General features: G+C 33.2%; 1 protein-coding gene and 1 non-coding gene across 3 annotated transcripts; one reads left to right on the top strand and one right to left on the bottom strand.

Annotated features, from left to right (window-relative positions):
- Positions 1-898: 898 nt before the first annotated feature.
- LOC129284500 (uncharacterized) lies at positions 899-12,642 on the bottom strand. Of its 2 annotated transcripts, XM_054920004.1 has the most exons (14): positions 11,995-12,637; positions 11,494-11,854; positions 10,866-11,047; positions 10,630-10,765; positions 7,910-8,164; positions 7,658-7,755; positions 6,235-6,349; positions 5,881-5,986; positions 4,514-4,607; positions 4,007-4,203; positions 3,379-3,478; positions 3,172-3,288; positions 2,453-2,509; positions 899-1,166 (listed from the first exon to the last, which is right to left on the bottom strand). In XM_054920004.1, exons 1-14 carry the CDS (start codon positions 12,085-12,087, stop codon positions 1,053-1,055), a joined length of 2,025 nt encoding a protein of 674 aa, XP_054775979.1. In that variant the 5' UTR covers positions 12,088-12,637; the 3' UTR covers positions 899-1,052. The 2 variants fall into 2 exon arrangements, 1 of the variants encoding a protein (XP_054775979.1); XR_008586879.1 differs by lacking the exons at positions 899-1,166; positions 2,453-2,509 and having other exon boundaries at positions 4,007-4,190; positions 11,995-12,642.
- TRNAT-CGU (transfer RNA threonine (anticodon CGU)) lies at positions 12,258-12,329 on the top strand. Its single transcript has one exon. It is a non-coding gene; the product is annotated as a tRNA-Thr (tRNA).
- Positions 12,643-18,927: the final 6,285 nt, after the last annotated feature.

The raw sequence follows: 18,927 nt of genomic DNA, 5'->3' as shown, positions 1-18,927 counted from the left end.
TAGGAAAAAAAGATATTTTTTTATTCTATTTACAAATCATCTCATTTAATTTTTATCATAAATTTTTTCATTTGACTTTCAATAAATTTTAAAAAGAGAAAATATGTTATTAAATATATATATATATATATATATATATTTAATAGGAATAAAGTTAAAAAATTATTAAATTTTTAAATTGAGTTATTGAATTTAAAATTTTTCTTAATTATAATAAAACATATTAAAAATATCTTATAAATATGATGTTAAACATGCCTTATAAATAGCAACAGAGAAATACAGTTTTGCCTGAGCCTATGCTTCACAAAGTAGCCTTATAGATGTAGTCTTTCTATTGTCAAAAGTCACTGTATTAAAAGTTCAATTAACAAAAATTAATTTAGTAAAAATGAATTGTTATAATAAAATTTTTATTTGAACATTTTTTTTAGAAGTCGATAGCCTTACAAAAAGGGCATTAATTTTATGATCAATTATATATTTTATGCAAATGTAATATATTAGAAGTGTTTAAAAAATATGATAAAAAATTTAAATAATATAAAATTTGATATGTTAAATGATAAGAATAAAAAATATAATGTTTGAAAGCACAAATCATATAAATAGTTTAACATATATTAATACTAAAAATTAATATGATTAATTATTCAATCTATAATTTACAATCTGATCTCTAATTGAATCACAAAATTTGCAACAAAAGTTATTCCTACTCTCTTTTAAAACCAACATAAAATTTCAGGGAAATTAATTGCGACTTAGCTACGAAGTTATGATCAAGCCATACAACTACAAACAGAGCAAATCAGAGGACATTATGATCTCCGCAACCTCTTGCAATATAAAGAAGTATGAGTAAAACGGGAAATATTGAACATCAAAACATTGAGCAGATCAACTAAAGCTAATTTGCACATTCATTTGCTTTCCGATGATCATGATTTGAATTAAATGTTAGAGAAACAAAGATATATCTTTTTGAAGCATATATTATACAATATGCTCTGGATTAAGGTACGTGAGTCAAAAGATGAAGAAATAAGGAATCAACTCAATTTTGATTTACTATGAATCGTCACACTGCCAGCAGATGCCTGATTTGCGGCTCGATTACTTCCGAAATTCCTGCGATTTGACTCCCTCGCAATTCTGGAACCAAACTACACCAATACGATTTGTTTCAAAGAAACAAGCACTAATTAATCACCAAGCTGAGAGGAAGCTTACAAGTAAAACTAACGCTTAATAATAACACAATGGTACAACGAAGGCTACAGGAGAACAGCGGCATTGCATTTTATATGCATTTATCCTTTTGTTCTACATTATCTAAAATGCTTTATCAACAAATCAAAATCAACATCAACATCAATTTAGTCCCTTATATGATTGTATTTTCAATTAGGTCTTTCACAAAACTATAATCAATAGTGTCATTTCTTTATCAGACTAGGATGTACCTAGTGCAATCTTGCATGGGATTATAATGTTTTTTCTTTTAAGAGCACATAAGCCAGCTTGGGTGGTAAGGTGGGGTGTGGTGAGGGCAGAGATCAAGTGTTCAAACTCTCCTAATGTATTTAAAAAAAAAAAGGAACATTAACAGTAACTTTTATTTCAGGTTTATTATTTAATTTACATATATTGATAAGAAAATACTTGCATGTCAAGAGCACTATTGATGATACTTTTGTTTGTGAACGACTAACTGAGAAAAATCCCCATGCAAGGGACAAAATCGAGAAAGCAATTCTGAGACCAAATTGAAAAATACCATGTTCTTGACTGTGAAGGATCAAAATGAAGGAGAAAATTTGAGTATAAATAGGGACGTGGAGTCGTGGATTAAGTCCACTCACTTAATTAACGTCTCAATTACAGCTATTGAATTTTATCAATACTTGAAAATTATTAAAATACATTTCCTTTCAAAAATTCAAAAAAAACTATCACCATCCAAACACTCCTTCCGCCTGTCCTCTCCTAAAATTTGAGATTCAGTATTTACTAAGCATTATATGACAAAATCTTTGAGAGCCGTTTAATTAAATTAAATAGCTGTTACCATGAAATGTGACACACTCATTGAGTAAGTAGACTTAGGCCATTCACTTAATCCAAATCTTATAAATAGAGAAATAGCTCATTTGGGGTACACCAAAATTGGGTTTGAGGGACTAAACTAAGCCCCTTTATCTTTGAAGGGCTAAATCGATATATATTAGCTTTCAGGGATTAAATTGAGAGGCATGTGGTCTTTCAGGAACTAAAAGATTAATTTAATCTCAATAAAACGTATCATTTCCAAAACCCACAAACTCCTATTATATTGAAAATATGCAAGGATCAAGAAGGGCACAACTTTTCTTCGATTTCTATGGTTTAACTTCTAAGATCCTGCTGCTTCATTTTAACAGGAACTGTACCAAGTTTCAGAGATGCACACCTGGATAGCTCGTTTGGGCAACACCGCTGCTTCATGTAAACCAAGTAATTGTGCAACCTTCACGAAACATGTTACCCATAAGATTCAGATTTTGATCAAAATTGCTTTAGTTTTATTTCAGATAAAAAAAAAAAGTTCACAATCTGGTTAAAATACACGTGGCAGAAAAACGATGGACATTATCTGATACATAAACTACTGCAGCAAAATCTACTGTCTTGCATGTCCAGGAAAACAATTTTACTGATATAGATATCACTTGAGTAAGAAACAAGAGATAATATCCTTCATGGTCCTGAAAGCTATTTTCTGTTTGTTAGTGTGTGCGTGCTCTTGTTACCAACCAGGGATTACTAGTTGATGTGAGGCGATCCCCCCCCCCCCAAGTCTGCTTATTTTAGCATTTTTAGTGAGAAAAAAATCCTTTTATAAATACTTATAAAAATCTATAAAAATATTGTTATATTTTGTTTAAGATTTTTAAAATAATAAGGATTAGGAAAAAAAAGAAAAGCAGCAAATTTATTATCATTTTGAGAAGCTATTTTAAGTGGCTTTTAATTATTTTGATACGAACTTTCAAGTAAAAAAAAGTGTTTTTGATTGTAAACAAAGAATATAATTTTTAACCAGTAATAAAGTCATAGTTCAAAAACCATTCATATTAATTGTAAACGAGGGCTTTAGATCACCAAAACCCAGCATGTGAATGACAATACCTCTCTCAGAATCTTTTTATCACCAATTCCACTTGGTTGATCAAGGTCGGTGACCTCCCACAAAGGAATGCTGAGCAAAATCCTGATAACATCCTCGTCCAAAAATGGAAATCTGGCCTAGAATGTCAGAAGGAAAAAAAGATAGTAACTGGCATATTACCTGAGCCAAAACAAATATTGATATTTCAATCATTATATCCACCTTACCTCCTTTCCATTATCAGCAATGCATCTATCATCTCTCCCTAAATTTCTTTTCCAAATTCTCTGCATGTCCAGTTTCATTTCCTCATTAAGCTCCCGCCAACTGAAAAGGGCATATTGTACCATCAGATCAGAATTGAAAACACCAATCTCCTTGGAGAGTCTGCCAGTTTGGAACTATCCAGTAAACACTAAATGAAATACAAGGTCAATCTCCCAAATTGATAACCAATGCATTGATTAGTTGTAGGTATATACTGATACCCTGTGATCTGAATAATTCTTGAAAGCTCACATTAGTTACAACATAGATTCGAATGCTATAATTAATATATTATCTTCCAAAAAAATACAGCATTAAAAATATATTATGTAAAGTTTTTAATACTTTGATCTCAAACTTTCTTTCTTGCAGAAACTTCCATTGTCTAGTGTCTAGCATATATCTCCAACATTTGTAACGTAAAGTCACTCACATTACAAAATAGATAGATGGAAGAAATTACAATTATAAAGGCATTGAACTCAAAAGAATCATATAATCCACGCTGATTTATACCACAAAAGAGAATCAAATGAATAAGTGAAGAAATTGTCATAATAAAGTATGTTACCATTATCATATTAATACCTTCCTCGTCTATAACTTGTTCTATGTCTACCATAGCCAGCACACTGCTCATCAGCACCAGAACCAACAAGTAAAATCCTTGCTTTAGACTTGTATTTAATGCGTGCAAGATTGCTATCATTGCCATCACTATTTCCATCAGACACCCATCCATCACCACGAGCAGCCAGCCATAAAGCAATTCCTATATTCAAGTCCTGTAAGGATAAGTGCAAACTACTTATGGATGACCACTCAGAAATAGTAGTTCTCTGTCTGACATAAAAGGACATGTTGAGAATTTTAGAAAGGACCCTCTTTTCGTCTTTCAGTTGTATAATTTTCTGAAGAACTATATCACCTTGAAAGGATCTGAAGAAAATCTAAAGTTAACATCAATTCAAATGAATTTCAGGAAACAACAGAGGCAAAAGCATCTTGGATTTTATTTTTATTGTGCTAACATTAGCAAGTGTTAATATCCACACATGATAAATTGTTGGTCCCCATAATTAATACAATTAGTACCATGTAAGTATTTGCAGGTTCTATGAGGGACATAACATGACTTGTTTCAAAAGCCAAGTCAGACAATTCAGCATCAATCTCCACAAGCCTCCACCTGCACTTTTGTAACTGGACATTAGAGACACCAAAAAAAAAAAAAACAATGGAACTTATTTAAGAGGTCATGCATATTATAACAGTAGAAACCATCATAAAACAAAGCAAGCAATATGTACTTTGTAAGTTGCATGAACTCAAACAAAAACCTCTTTTACCCTTTATTATCCTTGATAGTTAACGGTCAAAGCTCCTAATATTTGCCACTAATGTACCCAATATATGTTTCATGGTGGCAAAAACTTATGAAATGAAGCATGGAGTTCTATTTAGGGGAGACATAAAAATCATATTAAACCCAAGGCAGTCTATCACGCAGAAATTTGACTTCATAATATGTTGATTACCTCCAAAGAGTCATGTAAATAGCAAAGAGTTGATATGAAATATTATAATAATGAATCCGGATAGTTGACAAAACTTTTACAAAGAATATCTTCCCCTTTTCTGGCGCATAACTGCTTATTAGATATATTTTAAAGGTTAAAAAGTCACTATACTTGGCAGTTTCAATTATTATCTTCAATATTATTTACATGGTAACAATTCTTCTTACTTGTCTTACGCAATAAGATCATTATCACTTAAATCAATTAGCCAATTTTAATTTCAGCTTGATTTTACTTTGATCTTGTTTCAAATGAAAGGTATCTAAATATATCTTCCTCATTCCTTTGTTCCAACCTCAGTATGATAAATTTTAAACATTGCGATGTCACTCTGAACATTGCAATTGCATCCATAAAATTTCGAACCTACATATGTGAAATGATCTCAACAGGTAGTTGGGTTTGTCAAAAATTCATTCAATATGCAGCATCCAATGTTGAAGGTATTTTGTAAGATTTGCGTCTATTTCTACTTAAATTTGTGGAATTCATTTCAATTACAGCATAAGAATTTTCCACTAATCAATGCAGTCTAGAACATGTCATTTGGACTGCTTCTGAACTCAGAAGTAAAGACTTTTTCTCCCTATTCTATGGAATAAGATGAGAAATCCAGCATTTCCTGGACTCCTACATTTTTTATTAAAAAAAATCATTCATCCAAAAAAACAAGAATAACTTGATATTTATGAATAATTTTAAACACCTCTATATGTATATACACGTGCATAAAAGGCTCAAATTTATGCATAGACCTAACCTTGAAGTAAGTGGGTAACAGAAGCCAACATTTACATTCGAGCAAAAGTTTTTTCCCTTAAGAGCCAAAAAAAAAAATGCACAGAAAACAGACCAATGGAAAACTTAATTGCAATTACATGCCTTCTGGAAGGTGCAACTCTTTTTAGTTCTGTTAAACCGGCCTTGGCAGATATTCTATCAGGAGCAGACTCACCATCAAAGCTCACATTAAGTAGATCAATTTCATCTGCCAATACAAACAGGAATTGGTGATCAGTTATGCTGAAGTTTCGTAACAATGAAATTTGCCAACCATTTTATCCAGCTTCATTTGTTTTAACACCAAGTTTCGTAACAACGAAATTTGCCGACCATTTTATCCAGCTTCATTTGTTTTAACACCAAACAAGGAACAAAATGTCATATTAGCTGACAGAAAACATCAATAGAATATCTGCCAAATGAAGAAAAGGGAGCTGAAGTAGCAAAACTCACAGCAGGGATCTAGACATTGATCCAATAATGCTGCAAGTATCATGGAATCCAGGCCACCAGAAAACAGAATAGCCACAGGAACATAACCTTCTTGTCTAACATCAGAGACTGTCGCCTACACAATCAAAGGTATAGAATTCTATCACAATTATAAATTAATATTAACCAAAAAAAAAAAAGTAGGACAGACCAAGCATAAATTCAAAGGTACCAACATTAGCAAGATCCAAAAGTACAAGTTCCTTTCTTATCTAAGATAATCAAGAAGATATCAAGAAGAAAACAGATACAGCTATCCTAACCAAAAAAAAAAAAATTAAAACAGAAGTCGTTTTTGTTCCATTGAATACCAGTTTATTGCAATTTTTCTAGCCAGTTAGCAAATAACATGAATTAACCCTCTTGTTTATGGAGATAACTAGCATCAGCTACAACTGCCAATTAACACCCGCTGGAAAAGCTCATAACTGAGCTCAAATGTTTCAGTGGCATGTGGTATCCATCCAGAAGCAACTATCCATCACAAAACCTAAGAAACAATATATAAAATCCAGCTTAAGTACACCAACAGCCCAACAAAAATTAAAGGCAAGCAAATTATGTCAAGAGTTCAGGGATCCATTTTGGAGCTAATAGTCACATTTACAATATCTTATCAACCACGTACAACTACAACATTTGTGATGGAGGCTGAGATCCTATTCCATGGCATCCATCCTACATGGCACTTATGTGACAAAAGGTGAACAAGTAGGAGGTCTAATGACTAATGGAGGCCCACAAAGAATTAAGATGCTTAAGGACTGTGTGCCATGATTAATTAGAATTTTTATTAGTTTATTTATGTGTTTTATTTATTTAATCAGGATTTTCAGATCTGGACGATTTTCAATTAAATCCTTTGGATTATCCATTGTCATTATTTTTTATATACGGGTGCCAAATAAGGATATCAAGGACACAACAATAACAACAAGCCTTATATCTCAAGGATATAGTATCTTATTATTATATCCTTAGAATAATTTAGATAGACGATATCTTATCATCCTCCTTATCTTTAAAATATTTTAGAATATATTTTTTGTTGTTTTTGATAAACTAATATATTTTTTATCTTCAGAGTCATTTAGGGTTAGAAATTTTGTCTATTTTAGGATCAAGTGGTATTCAGTTATTTTCACGTTTTATACTTGTTGCTTTGTGTTCTTGATAGAATACTTCTAGGTTGGATGAGTCTGATCAATTCTTGTGCCATTTATTAGTTAAGACTCTAGAAATGAGTTATTCTAGGGTTTTAGATGATCTTATTTTTTGTGTTTTCAAGTTTCTACTCTAACTTGTTCAACATTTCTTGGGGGCTCTAGACAGGTTCCTAAAGGATCCATATCAATCTGTGATTCAATTCACTAAGATTCCATACCTGATAGATAGTATACAATGAAGTGCGCCGAAACACAGATTCCTTTAAAGCCTTTAGCAGAGAATGAGCTGGCATTGAAATTGAGAATTGACTTGTGTCTGCTCAAAAAGAAAACATGAAGACAAGTCACAGACTAATAAGACTTGAAATCAAAAGCTACAGCCTTAATCAAAGTTCTTTCCCATTATAAAAGTGACAATGAAAGTTTCAAATGAATGAATGCCGCATTCCAGCACTATATAAGATGATTACCTGTTTCACATGGAGCTTCCCCCAACGGAGTTGAATGCACATTTTGTTGCTTCCTATAAGACTTGTATTGAGATGTATGCAGGTCTTCAGGTTTGGGTTCAACAGAAGTCCTCTCCCATTTCATAAGTTCCTTCAGCATTGAGTTTGTATATTCATGCCTTCTAACTTCACCAATTGGCCCTTGATTAGAACTTGATACATCAACACGTACACTGTATATTCCACATGGTAGCTCTTCCCAGTAACTGAGATAGCCTATTCCATTTGAAGATTCGTGGTTTATTTTTCTTAATATTTCTGATAATAGCAAGCTTTATTTAAAAAAGGGAAAATCACATCCAACCCCCTCTCAAAGGAATCAATCACAAATAAGGACCAGTACCAAGGTTGTTAAAGGCGAAAGGCGCACTTAAGGCGCAAAGCTTGTAAAACGCCTTAGGCGCAAGGCGCTAGAAAGGCGTGTGCTCAAATGAAGCGAGGTGCTACCATGTGTTGTAGTCTCTTGGTGTTGCTGCTCTATTCTAAACTTCCAAGGGATTATAATGGGTTCTCTTTTATAACCTAATCAGTATAAGTTGGGATTAAAATTTTCTTGAAAATTTTCCAAGGCTCACAATAATTTCACTATCATGTTTAAAATTTCAATCAAAGATTATTTCTTGTAATAAATTTAAATCTTTTCTATTATGTAATTGTCTTCTCTTATTTTGAAATTAAATATTCCATATTTGTTTTTATATCATTTAACTTTTCATATTTTATATCATATTTTAATGGGTTATGTATTAAAATATGAGCAAACTCATTGTCTTCTACAATATGTTACTCCATAGAAGTCAAGTGAAGTAGTCGGTGCTGTCCTTATCTTCTCTTCTTCCATACGCTGTCAGCATCATCCTCGTCAATTCCAATCGGTCGTTGTCTTTTCTTCGATAGGCAAACCCAGTCAGTCGTCCTCTTCACTTCTTCAATACCCAGTCCCAGTCGGTCGTCTTCATCTCTCCTTCAATGCCCAGTAGTCAATTATCATCTGCCCATCTTTTGTTCCCCTATTCTTCAACCTACTTAAACTAGGCACCCTCAGGCGTGCGCCTTTTGCTCATGCAAGGCGCACAAGGCGCTCTCAGGCGCGCGCCTAACTAACCCCATCGCCTCTCTTCACTTGAGAGGCGATGGCCAAGTTCAGCGCCTCGCCCAGGCGCCTTAGGCACTGAGGCGAGCGCCTTTTACAACACTGACCAGTACGAAACGGATTGTTGTTAAAATAGGAACATGACTTGTTCTTTTTTTTCGAATGGGACTTGTCGTTGGTCCTTATCTATGATAAATTCTCTTGGGAGGGGTGGTATGTAATTCTCCCTTTAAAAAATTCAAATAGTGTCAACCAACAACAAACACTAATAATATTTAAAGGACAAAAACAACATTAAGTGAAACACAAAACTCAAAGAGACAAAATATATTAAACTTATGGTTCAAATATCAAGTGAAAAATTGGAGTGACATAAAAACAGGAGAAGAACAAGAAGAAAAAGGAGATGATTAAGGTAGATGTAAATAACCTTGACATTGAAATCACACCATTATTATCTAATGAAACATTCCATTATTATGGACGCTCTCCAAGCCATTTATATTCACAATTCGCAACAAATTATTTTTCACTATAGTAGAAACTGTGATGTAATAAAAATTAGAAACTTGACACCAAATTGTTGGCAGTTCAAAGGCTAAGTTTCATATTATCGTGAGTGCTTGATTTTAAAAATTATCCTAGTACTTTATTAAGCTTAGGCAGGAAATATTTGAGAGATTTAAAATTACAAATGAATGACATATTTATTTAGATAGCCCTTCAGTGTTAACATAGACCCTTAAAGTTTCAACATGGACAGGGTGGGGTCAACAGTCAAAAAATGGGTAGCATTCATGTATCCTATTAATAACATCCCTAATCTTCATATGCTTCACGAACCTTTCTTAGAAACATGATACAGCAATGCTAGAAGATATAGCACATAGTATGCTTTTAATAGTAATCTTAGTTGTGTAACAATGAAAGACAAAATATTCTACTCATATCCATCTAAAATTCAGAATTGGAGGCAAAAGTGAGAGAAAAGAAGATTTATCCTGTAACATCCTCCTCTAACTAGGATAAATAGATATATGAATAATATAGTTTCTCTAAATAAATAAATAAATGACAAGTCGTTTAAAATACACATGCATTTGAATTTAAAATGCCTATTTAGCTAAGATAAACTACATGTTATTACGTGTTTCATATACTCAGTTATTTAAATTGAATGATATGTGATAATATGCTTACATTAAAATTGTACATACATTTATTTGATTTTATGACATTTTGTGCTTGATGCAATCATTATTATGCTTAGCAATTAAAAAGAATGCATCATACAGAGATGCAACAGATCACTTAATAAAATTAGCATAAATTTAATATCTTGCAAAGTAATAGAGAGTCCCAAGTGAAATTTACATAAGAAAAAAAAAATATTTAACTCGGGGATTTTGAGACTACATTAACTAAGCCAAATTTACCTTGGCATAGCTATGAGAGGCTTACGCCATCAAGGAAAAAATAAAACTAAAGCTAACCTATATCTAAAATCAATGACGCAACATCTGAAGCAGTAAAGGACATGGATAGATTACAAAACCATCATGTAACTCAAACTTGAAAGGTTATATACCAGAAGCCTTCTCAATAGGTGAAAGAGGAGATACAGAAGAAAGCATAAAGGTTGGGTCATCTTCTGTAGGCCAGTGAACAAGGAGGCTCCGCCTACCAAATGCATCTCGGCCAAACCAAAGGGTTCTTGAACTATCCTACAAATGTCAAAAGAAGCACAATTTCTAACAATATTGTGGAAAGGAAAAAGATACCAGAATTTATTTTGATTGATAGAAACTTACCACTCAGAGTTACCTGCCAGTAGATGATAGCCCATGGTCCTTTAATCATAGAAAGAAGATCAGGAATAGAATTTTTCCCACTTTTAAGACAACAGTGTAAATTAGAATCACATGAACAGCACTTTCCCAGTGTTTGCATGAGAAATTCACTGTCATTGTAATCACTTGCAATATGAATTCCTCCAAAAATTTCACCTGAAATACAGAACAATAAAATGGAACCTCAAAAAGTATAAACACATGTAGTAAGAGCACTAAACTAAAATGAGTTCCTGATATATATGACAGAGAGAGAAACACAAGCAAAAAAGATAGAAACTGGCATATACATGTTCAAGACCTTGACCTATGCTTGTAGTTTCAGGGTATTTACAAATTTTAAGCTCCATGTAAACATGATGAGATGTGCAATAACTTCAAATTAGAACGAAATACTTGAATTTCCACGTTCAGTTATACTTGTTTCCTATTCAATCAAGTCTTCAAACTGCATGTCATATATGAGATACGCCCATGCTTCGAAACAGTGGGCATTGTACGGGAAAAAACTGATTCTCTAGCCATCACATTTCTTCTAAACTAGAAAGAAGGGAAAGGATTTAAATTAAGCTAAAAGGAACTACAGAGACAATAAAGAGTACCATTGTAAACAAGGATATTTCCATGCGCATTCACCAAAGGCTGAACAAGTGGATGTATTCCCCTGAGTTGCAAGGTTGCACCAATGAAATGCAGTTCTGCAGAGGAACCTTGGACAACAGCATTGTATAAGGAGCTAGGTAGGCCGTTATCCAAGGAGGCACGATCACATTTATTTCCAGACTGCATTACATGCAACTTCTCAATTTCCTCCCCCAATTCCAATGCCTCATCATCTTCAATGAAGGATGAAATGCTTTTTTGACATGAGACGTCGAATTGAAGATATAGTTTCTTGATACCTAAGCTATCAGGACCCCTTCTACGTAGAGCTGCTTTAAGATTATCTACAGAGAACACCAACTAAAGCAAAGAAACCAAATGGAACCAAAGTAAAAAGGCAGAAAATTTGTGACTAACATAAAACAAAACACCCTCTAAATTCAAGATAGAATAATATTTTGCTATCAGAAATGCATAAATCCTGCCCATTTTGAACTTACATCTTCTGTTTTACAAGGTGAGCATGCCGAATCAGATGACAAAGATGAAATGTCAATCTGGACGCCCGAGACAATCAGAGCAATACCACACATCTCTTGCTTTACTTGTTTGCTTCTCCAAGCTTTGCAACTACAAAGAACGTGCTTAACGCACCGAGTCCCAACTGAGATTCTTCAAGGGTTTTGACTTCAGGATTCCAATGAAGACTACTTAAACAAATTACCAGACAATATCAAATAATATTGCAAAACACCACAAATCAGCTTTCGTAGCATAGTGGTAGTGCGTTCGCTTCGTAAGCGAAAGGTCGCGAGTTCGATCCTCGCCGGGAGCTATTTTGTTTTCATTTACTTACCTCTGAATGCGTCCCTGCTCTTCGTTTTCGAATTTTTGTTCAGGAACAATTAAACTCATTAATCATGCCAACGGCTCATCATTTAATTATGCCATTAGTGTGTTTTATCCCCGAACTATTCAAAAGTTTGTGAAGGAAACAAAAAACACCAGCATGGAAACTCGGAATCTTGGACGAAAAAGCCTTATTCCTGTGTGCAACAGTTTCGATAAGTAGTAGTAAGGAGATGCCCTTGCCCTCGAGGTTGTAAAAACAAAGACATGAATTTGCCCTCTCCGCAGAGCCCTAGGACTCCAGGCGTCCAGGGGGCTCTCTCTCCTGTGCATGGAAAAGTTCTTTTATCAAGGTGAAAGTGAAAAAGAAAGTGGGAGAGAAGAGGAAGCGAGGTGAAAATGAGCTTTTTTGAGTGGGAACTGAAATTCATACAACACAAATTAAATAAAATACAAGAAGTCCTGAACCAAACACAAGGAAAAAAACAAAAAAAACAAAAATGTTCTCTTTTACCATCTTCCATCTCTAAAGTCCGGGTATGGAAGATAATTAAAGAGATAAAAAGTTATCTCTTAAGAAGTGAGATAATCTAGCTAAGTAATTTGCATCTCTATTTTAATCCCCCATTGAAAATGAGCTTTTAAAACATGTTTGGTTTGCATATGAAAATTGGTTTCTCCCTTAGTCACAAATTATAAAACACTTTTAGACAAAATTTTACATATTAATAAAGGTCATTAGATACACTTTACAACCTTATTTTTTCAAAACAAAAATATAAATTTTTAAATATACCCTTTATTTAATACTCCATTGATAAAAAATTATTGAAGAGAGGGAATATATGAGAAAGGTAATATTGAAAAATTATCATTAATCAAACTTTATTTTTATCAAGGTGTTTTATATTTTGGGATGATGAATCTTTCATAAAAGTATCTTCTAATTTGAAATGGATGGAGCATTTTTTATGAAGGAAGTAAAGGAGGAGATGGGTTCTATGAGTATCAAAGTGAGTTCCCTCAATTTTTTTTTATAATCAAAAGTTTAAATGAATTGGATTCAAGGAACTAGGGTCAAGACATCAGTTCATTCAATTTAAATGGAACTAGATTTTTGGAAAAGTGAAATCCATTATACCAAACAATATTTTTTTTTCAATTACACTTTCACTTCACCTTCTCTAATTCCGATTCCATGTTGTTAACCAAAGCTCTCTTTTCATGCATGCTTACAAAGTTGCTTGCATTCTGTTTGAAGCTAGTGTGTTTTGGTGACTCAATTAATCTAATTATTATCATATCATGAGTCATATAAGGTCGCCTTTACCAATCCACAATTAACACTAAAACCAATGTAATCATCGGTCTAATCCAATTAAATTACCAAGTTTGTAATATTTGCATAAATGGGATACCAAGTTTTCAAACTTAAAAGAGTACTCAAATATTATTTTGTAGACTAGAATCAAAGTAAAATATAAATATAGAAGCATGGATACCAAAAAAGGATCGTAGTAGTTGTATTTTTGTTGAAAACAAGATAGCATTGCGGAAAACAAAGGGTGCATCATTTGTATGCCGCATTACAGGCGCCATGCATCGCAGCGCATTACACATCTATGACAGCATTTTTTCATCTGATATTTGATTGAAGTAATCTAGGTGTTTGTAGAAAGCTCTTTTTATAACCTAGCTAGTGGTACGGATTTTGCTTCCAAATAAGTTCACAAGAGGGAGTTAGACAATCAAACACATTTTTTCAACCTTTCACACTTTTTTACATAACAAGAGTGTCCAAAACTCAATACATGTGCCAAAAGCTATCATTAACACTTAGACCATACTCAATGGACTTAAGATGACCTTTGTAAGACACCACATAAACATAACAGCAACAAATACTCATTTCTAAGCCTCAACCCCTAAATATCAAAACAATTTGCATTAAATCAATATTCTTGCAAATGAGTAACATATATAACATCTATATACTTGTACTAGTATTTTGATCCTATTAAAAATAGTCAAATTGCATACACATATTTCAAGGCCCAAAATACAACCATCAATCATAACATTCCTATAGTTTAAGTATATTCAAAATGCACTTCCTAATTGGCAATATCTTATCAATTGAACAAAATAAAATAGGTTTGGGAGGCTTTACAGCAGGAATAGTAAAATTCTTAAGCCTCTAGAGCTTTTCCCTTATTCGCATGCAAGTTAAATCTTGTAAAATGTTAAGAGAGAGGGGTGAGTACAACCACTCAATAATTAAGATATATATATCATATGCAATTGCATATCAATTGACATTAAACATGTATTAGAGATGATTGCACATATGCATTTAATCACACATAACACATATCATAGTTACATGATTCATCTTATTATCATTTTTCACAAATCATATCACAAGACACATTGCCACAATATTGACAACCATATAACAATGGCCTAATCAAACGTAACAATGCACATTGCTATAATAATAACAACCATGTGAAAATGACACATTTAAATATCACGACTTATCACAAACTTATCAACCATATGACACATTGGATAAGGATGCATGATCGATTTCTCCTTATATCCTTCTTATTTTCTCCGACTAAAACCATAGGCTATAAATCAAATAGGACTATATTCATGTGAATGGACTAACCAGGCTCATCAATTGTGGGGAGTAACTTGGCCAAAAGTTACTATACTTACTCTTAAACCACAGCTTCCCCTACTCTCAAAATCTTGGGTGTCGTAAACTCTAAGCTAGTCTCATCGACAAATAAGTACAGATAGTTAGGTTCAAGTCTCTTGACAAAAATAATGGGATAAGGCTAGCCTTTATTTATCGAAAAGAGGCCATATAATATCATGTGGATTTTATCTACTCCTTTTCCTAGGCAAACTTCCATTAATACAATCATGCATAGAATCATGCCCACATATTTCAACACATACACATGTACAAAAGCAAGCACACTTTTTTTCAACATATAACAGGCTACCGCATGTGAGCATCACATATCTCTAAATATCACACATAGTTCTTATTCTCATTCTCATATACTCATATCATGTTCACATATCCTTTACTTTATCCATGCATTGCACTCAAATTAATATAGCAACACAATCATCTCATCAAATTATCAATTTCTTTTTAATACATATTTGTGATATTTTCAATGCCCAACATTGCATTTGTCACCTAATGGATTAACCAAAGTTCCTATGTTTGTGCACTTATTCAAAAGTATACAATCCACTCATTCATATCAATTAATTCATTTTCAAAAATATAAATCAATTAATAGACAACTATACACAAAAGATTTCCCCCAATTACTCTAAACCTTTGAGAGTTCAAATGTTTACTCCTCAAACTATTTGCTTCCAAAGCTTGGTCCTAAACCAAATAGATGCACAAATGATTAATTTATAATTACTCAAGTTCACAATCATCAACATCACTATTCACACACTTTGACCTCTTATTCTCAACACTTAAATCACCCAAAGTCTTTATATCTTGCATTCAAGCTTGCCTAATTAGCTCATTATCTTCCATTAACCTCAAATAACTTCATTAAATTTTTTTAGAGTCATTTATGTCACCCAAAAACCTCCAAAACTCACATTTAATATCAAATTTTTGGACATAAATGCCCAACAACCACTATTAATGTGTAAAACTTTCAATCATAAGCTTTAACTAGTCAAATAACTCCTATTAACTTAATTTGAGTCAATGGGTTTGGACCCATAGCTTTTATAGACCAAAATTACATCTAATAACAAAACATAACTCTCAAAACTTCTAAAAATGGAAGAGAGAGAGAAAAGGGATTATTAAACTTATCCTTAGTAGTTAATAGCTCTAAATGTTCTAAACTCTCTCTAAAAGCAAACCCTAGCAGAGCTCCATATTGCCTCTCGTGTTTCCTCTCCTTTCTTTTTTGTTTTTCACATCTGATCGTGTCTTATTTCTATAGAGAATGGCCATGCGTCATGTGGTACAGAGAGGTTTCCTTCATGTTTTCTTGCCCAATGCATCATGGCACATGAGGTATATGCTGTGGCATCTGGCACAAAGGCACTTTTCCTTGCTTTTCTCCCTTTTTAAGGTCCAGGTGACCTAAGTTCGCTTCAGACCCTAACCTAGAGCTGAAAGCACATCCCAAAGCATTCATTAGTCTTCTCTAACCACACACCACACCAGTTCTACTTTATTACCCTTAATTAGTTAGATTATTAGGGGACTAATTTTCAGGATATTACAAGCCATGTGACTTTCAATTCATATAAACCACTTTTACTAATATTGGGTACACTATGCATCACTTACTTTCCTCTTTAAAATCCTCACTTTGTCCATTCCTTTTTCGTGAAAACTCTCGACTGTTGTGCGCCCCACTCTTTGCTTTTGGATATATTTTTGATTTTGCATGGGAAGGAGAAGTTATTTTCACCATTACAAAATATACTTTTTATTAAACTAATCTATGTCAGTTTTAAAAATGCGAGGTAAAAAATAATACCAGTAATAATTTCATAATTAAGTGTTGAATCAAGAAAGCTATCCATAAAAGTGACGTAAAAATAGACCAATACATGTCACTTATACAAGAAATCACATGGATTGATTAAAAATAAATTAATTATTTTTTTATAGGAAGCCATATCGATTTGCTAGAGAGAAATGTGGCTTCCATTATCCATGTCGCATACTTGGATAAGTATTTTTTATTTTTTATTTTTAAGGGAAACCATATCGCTTTACCAGAAAGTGACAGGGCATCCATTATTCACATATTTCGTTTTAAGATAAATGTGTAAATTTAGTTATCAACTATTTTTTAAGAACTACTGAATAGCCTATATTATCAAGTAGTACAAATAAATCATCAACTATTAATATCGGTGCACCCATAGATTGCCATCTATTTTTCATCAATGTCTATTTATTTTTAATGGTAGGGCTCACATTCATCATCTTCCTTCATCTCCACCATTAGAACTTCCTCATCTCTCTCTCCCCCCTCTCTCATTCACACCATACCTAAACCCTCCCATAACTCCACATCTGAAGCCTCCCTTCACCTCTCTACTGTCGACAGGTCTAGCTTTTGATTTTAGGTTTTTCCTCTCATCTTCCCTGCTCCAATTATTTGATATATAGTCGACAAGTTTCATAGTTGTGTGCTGCACCCTAGTTGCCACATGATTATGTGTGTCTCTTGATTTCCATGGTGTTACATATAAGTCAGAACTCAAAGAGAAAGCTGGGTCAAAAAACATGAAGGTTCACCCATATCTCTTGATTTACAGGCTTTGTTTCACAATGATCTTGAAACCATAAAGGTTAATCCTGTGCCCAAGAAATGCAACATCACTATCCAATATGACATGAATGCAAGGAACCCTCTCTTAGAAGCTCAAGAGCTGCTCAGTTGCTCTAACAAGAAGCCCAAATCCACAACTAAGGATTCAATCAGGTTATTCAGAAAGCTCTTCATAGCCCTACCTTGAATGGTTTAGGTCACATAATAAGCATGTTTTTTTCCAAAACAGGCTCCAATACTTCAATTGTGATAAAGTTGGTTCCAATCTACAATTTGGGCGAGTTCGTTTGTAGCTCAATCTCATTGTGGGGATTAAGACTCATGCTAGCATTATTGGTAATGGAGCCTCAAGAGTTGCCATTATTGTTGTTGTTATTGTTGCACTTGAATGAGTGAGCTCGATAAGTCATTAAGTTAGAAAAGCATGGACTATTGACTCGTTGAGAGTGAGAGACATCATCGCTAGTGTTGAGATAGTGATCGTGATTGATGTCATTTATTTGTGTTGTGTATATGTGTGAGTTTATTGCAAGTGATTAGATTGAAAGAGATCGCCATTAAAGCAAGAAAGCTTCTAGCCCACTATCTCTCTCTTTCTCTTCCTCTTTTGTCCAAATCAACGCTACTAGAGCTCACAAGCACAGTTCTTGTTGATTGAAGCTAAAGTTATAGAGAGAAGATGAAATCTAAGAATAGAGAGAGTGAAAATAAACTTCCATGTGTGAAAAATAAACAATGGGTTCTAGATGTATCATTTTTTATAGTTGAGAATTTTTTTTGCACCATCTCATAATATAAACTATCTAGTGGTCTTAAAAAAATAAGTCATTGCTAAATTTATTTCTTTACCCTTTGTTTTAAAAAAATTGCAATCCACATCATTTTATAGCGAAAAAATGATATGGAAGGAAGTCCCAAAATTTTAAAACTCTCTCCCCTTATCATTAGTGTTAGAACTGAGATCTAACCTTATTTTAGCCATGCATTTTCTCATTTATAGTCTCTTATCTTTTCTTTTCCATGTCCTCACTTTCTTCTATTTTTTTCCATTGGCACATGAAATGAAACATTTTATTTACTCAATCAATGGCCTAGTTTTGTTTTACTCGTTTACTTGCTCTAAACCAAGGATTGATCCAAGGAAGGCAAATAGAGGTACTAGCGCTCACACTTCAATAATCCTTTGGGAAAAATTAAAATTCTTACTTGTAAAAAACTATAAAATAGATT

This window comes from Prosopis cineraria, unplaced genomic scaffold (assembly GCF_029017545.1).
Source record: "Prosopis cineraria cultivar Desert tree isolate PC_DT_omini unplaced genomic scaffold, ASM2901754v1 PC10, whole genome shotgun sequence".
Classification (NCBI taxonomy): domain Eukaryota; kingdom Viridiplantae; phylum Streptophyta; class Magnoliopsida; order Fabales; family Fabaceae; genus Prosopis; species Prosopis cineraria.
The sequence above is the reverse complement of the archived record's forward strand: the minus strand, read 5'-3'. Positions and strand labels throughout refer to the sequence as shown.

What these genes read in the sequence shown, in the direction of transcription:
- LOC129284500 (XM_054920004.1), bottom strand. Translation starts at nt 12,087, where the DNA reads ATGTGTGGTATTGCTCTGATTGTCTCGGGCGTCCAGATTGACATTTCA. An exon ending in GGGCTATCATCTACTGGCAG is followed by an intron (nt 10,766 to 10,865) that starts GTAACTCTGAGT and finishes TGACATTTGTAG; the next exon opens with GATAGTTCAAGAACCCTTTG. An exon ending in AGAGTTGCACCTTCCAGAAG is followed by an intron (nt 4,608 to 5,880) that starts GCATGTAATTGC and finishes ACAAAAGTGCAG; the next exon opens with GTGGAGGCTTGTGGAGATTG.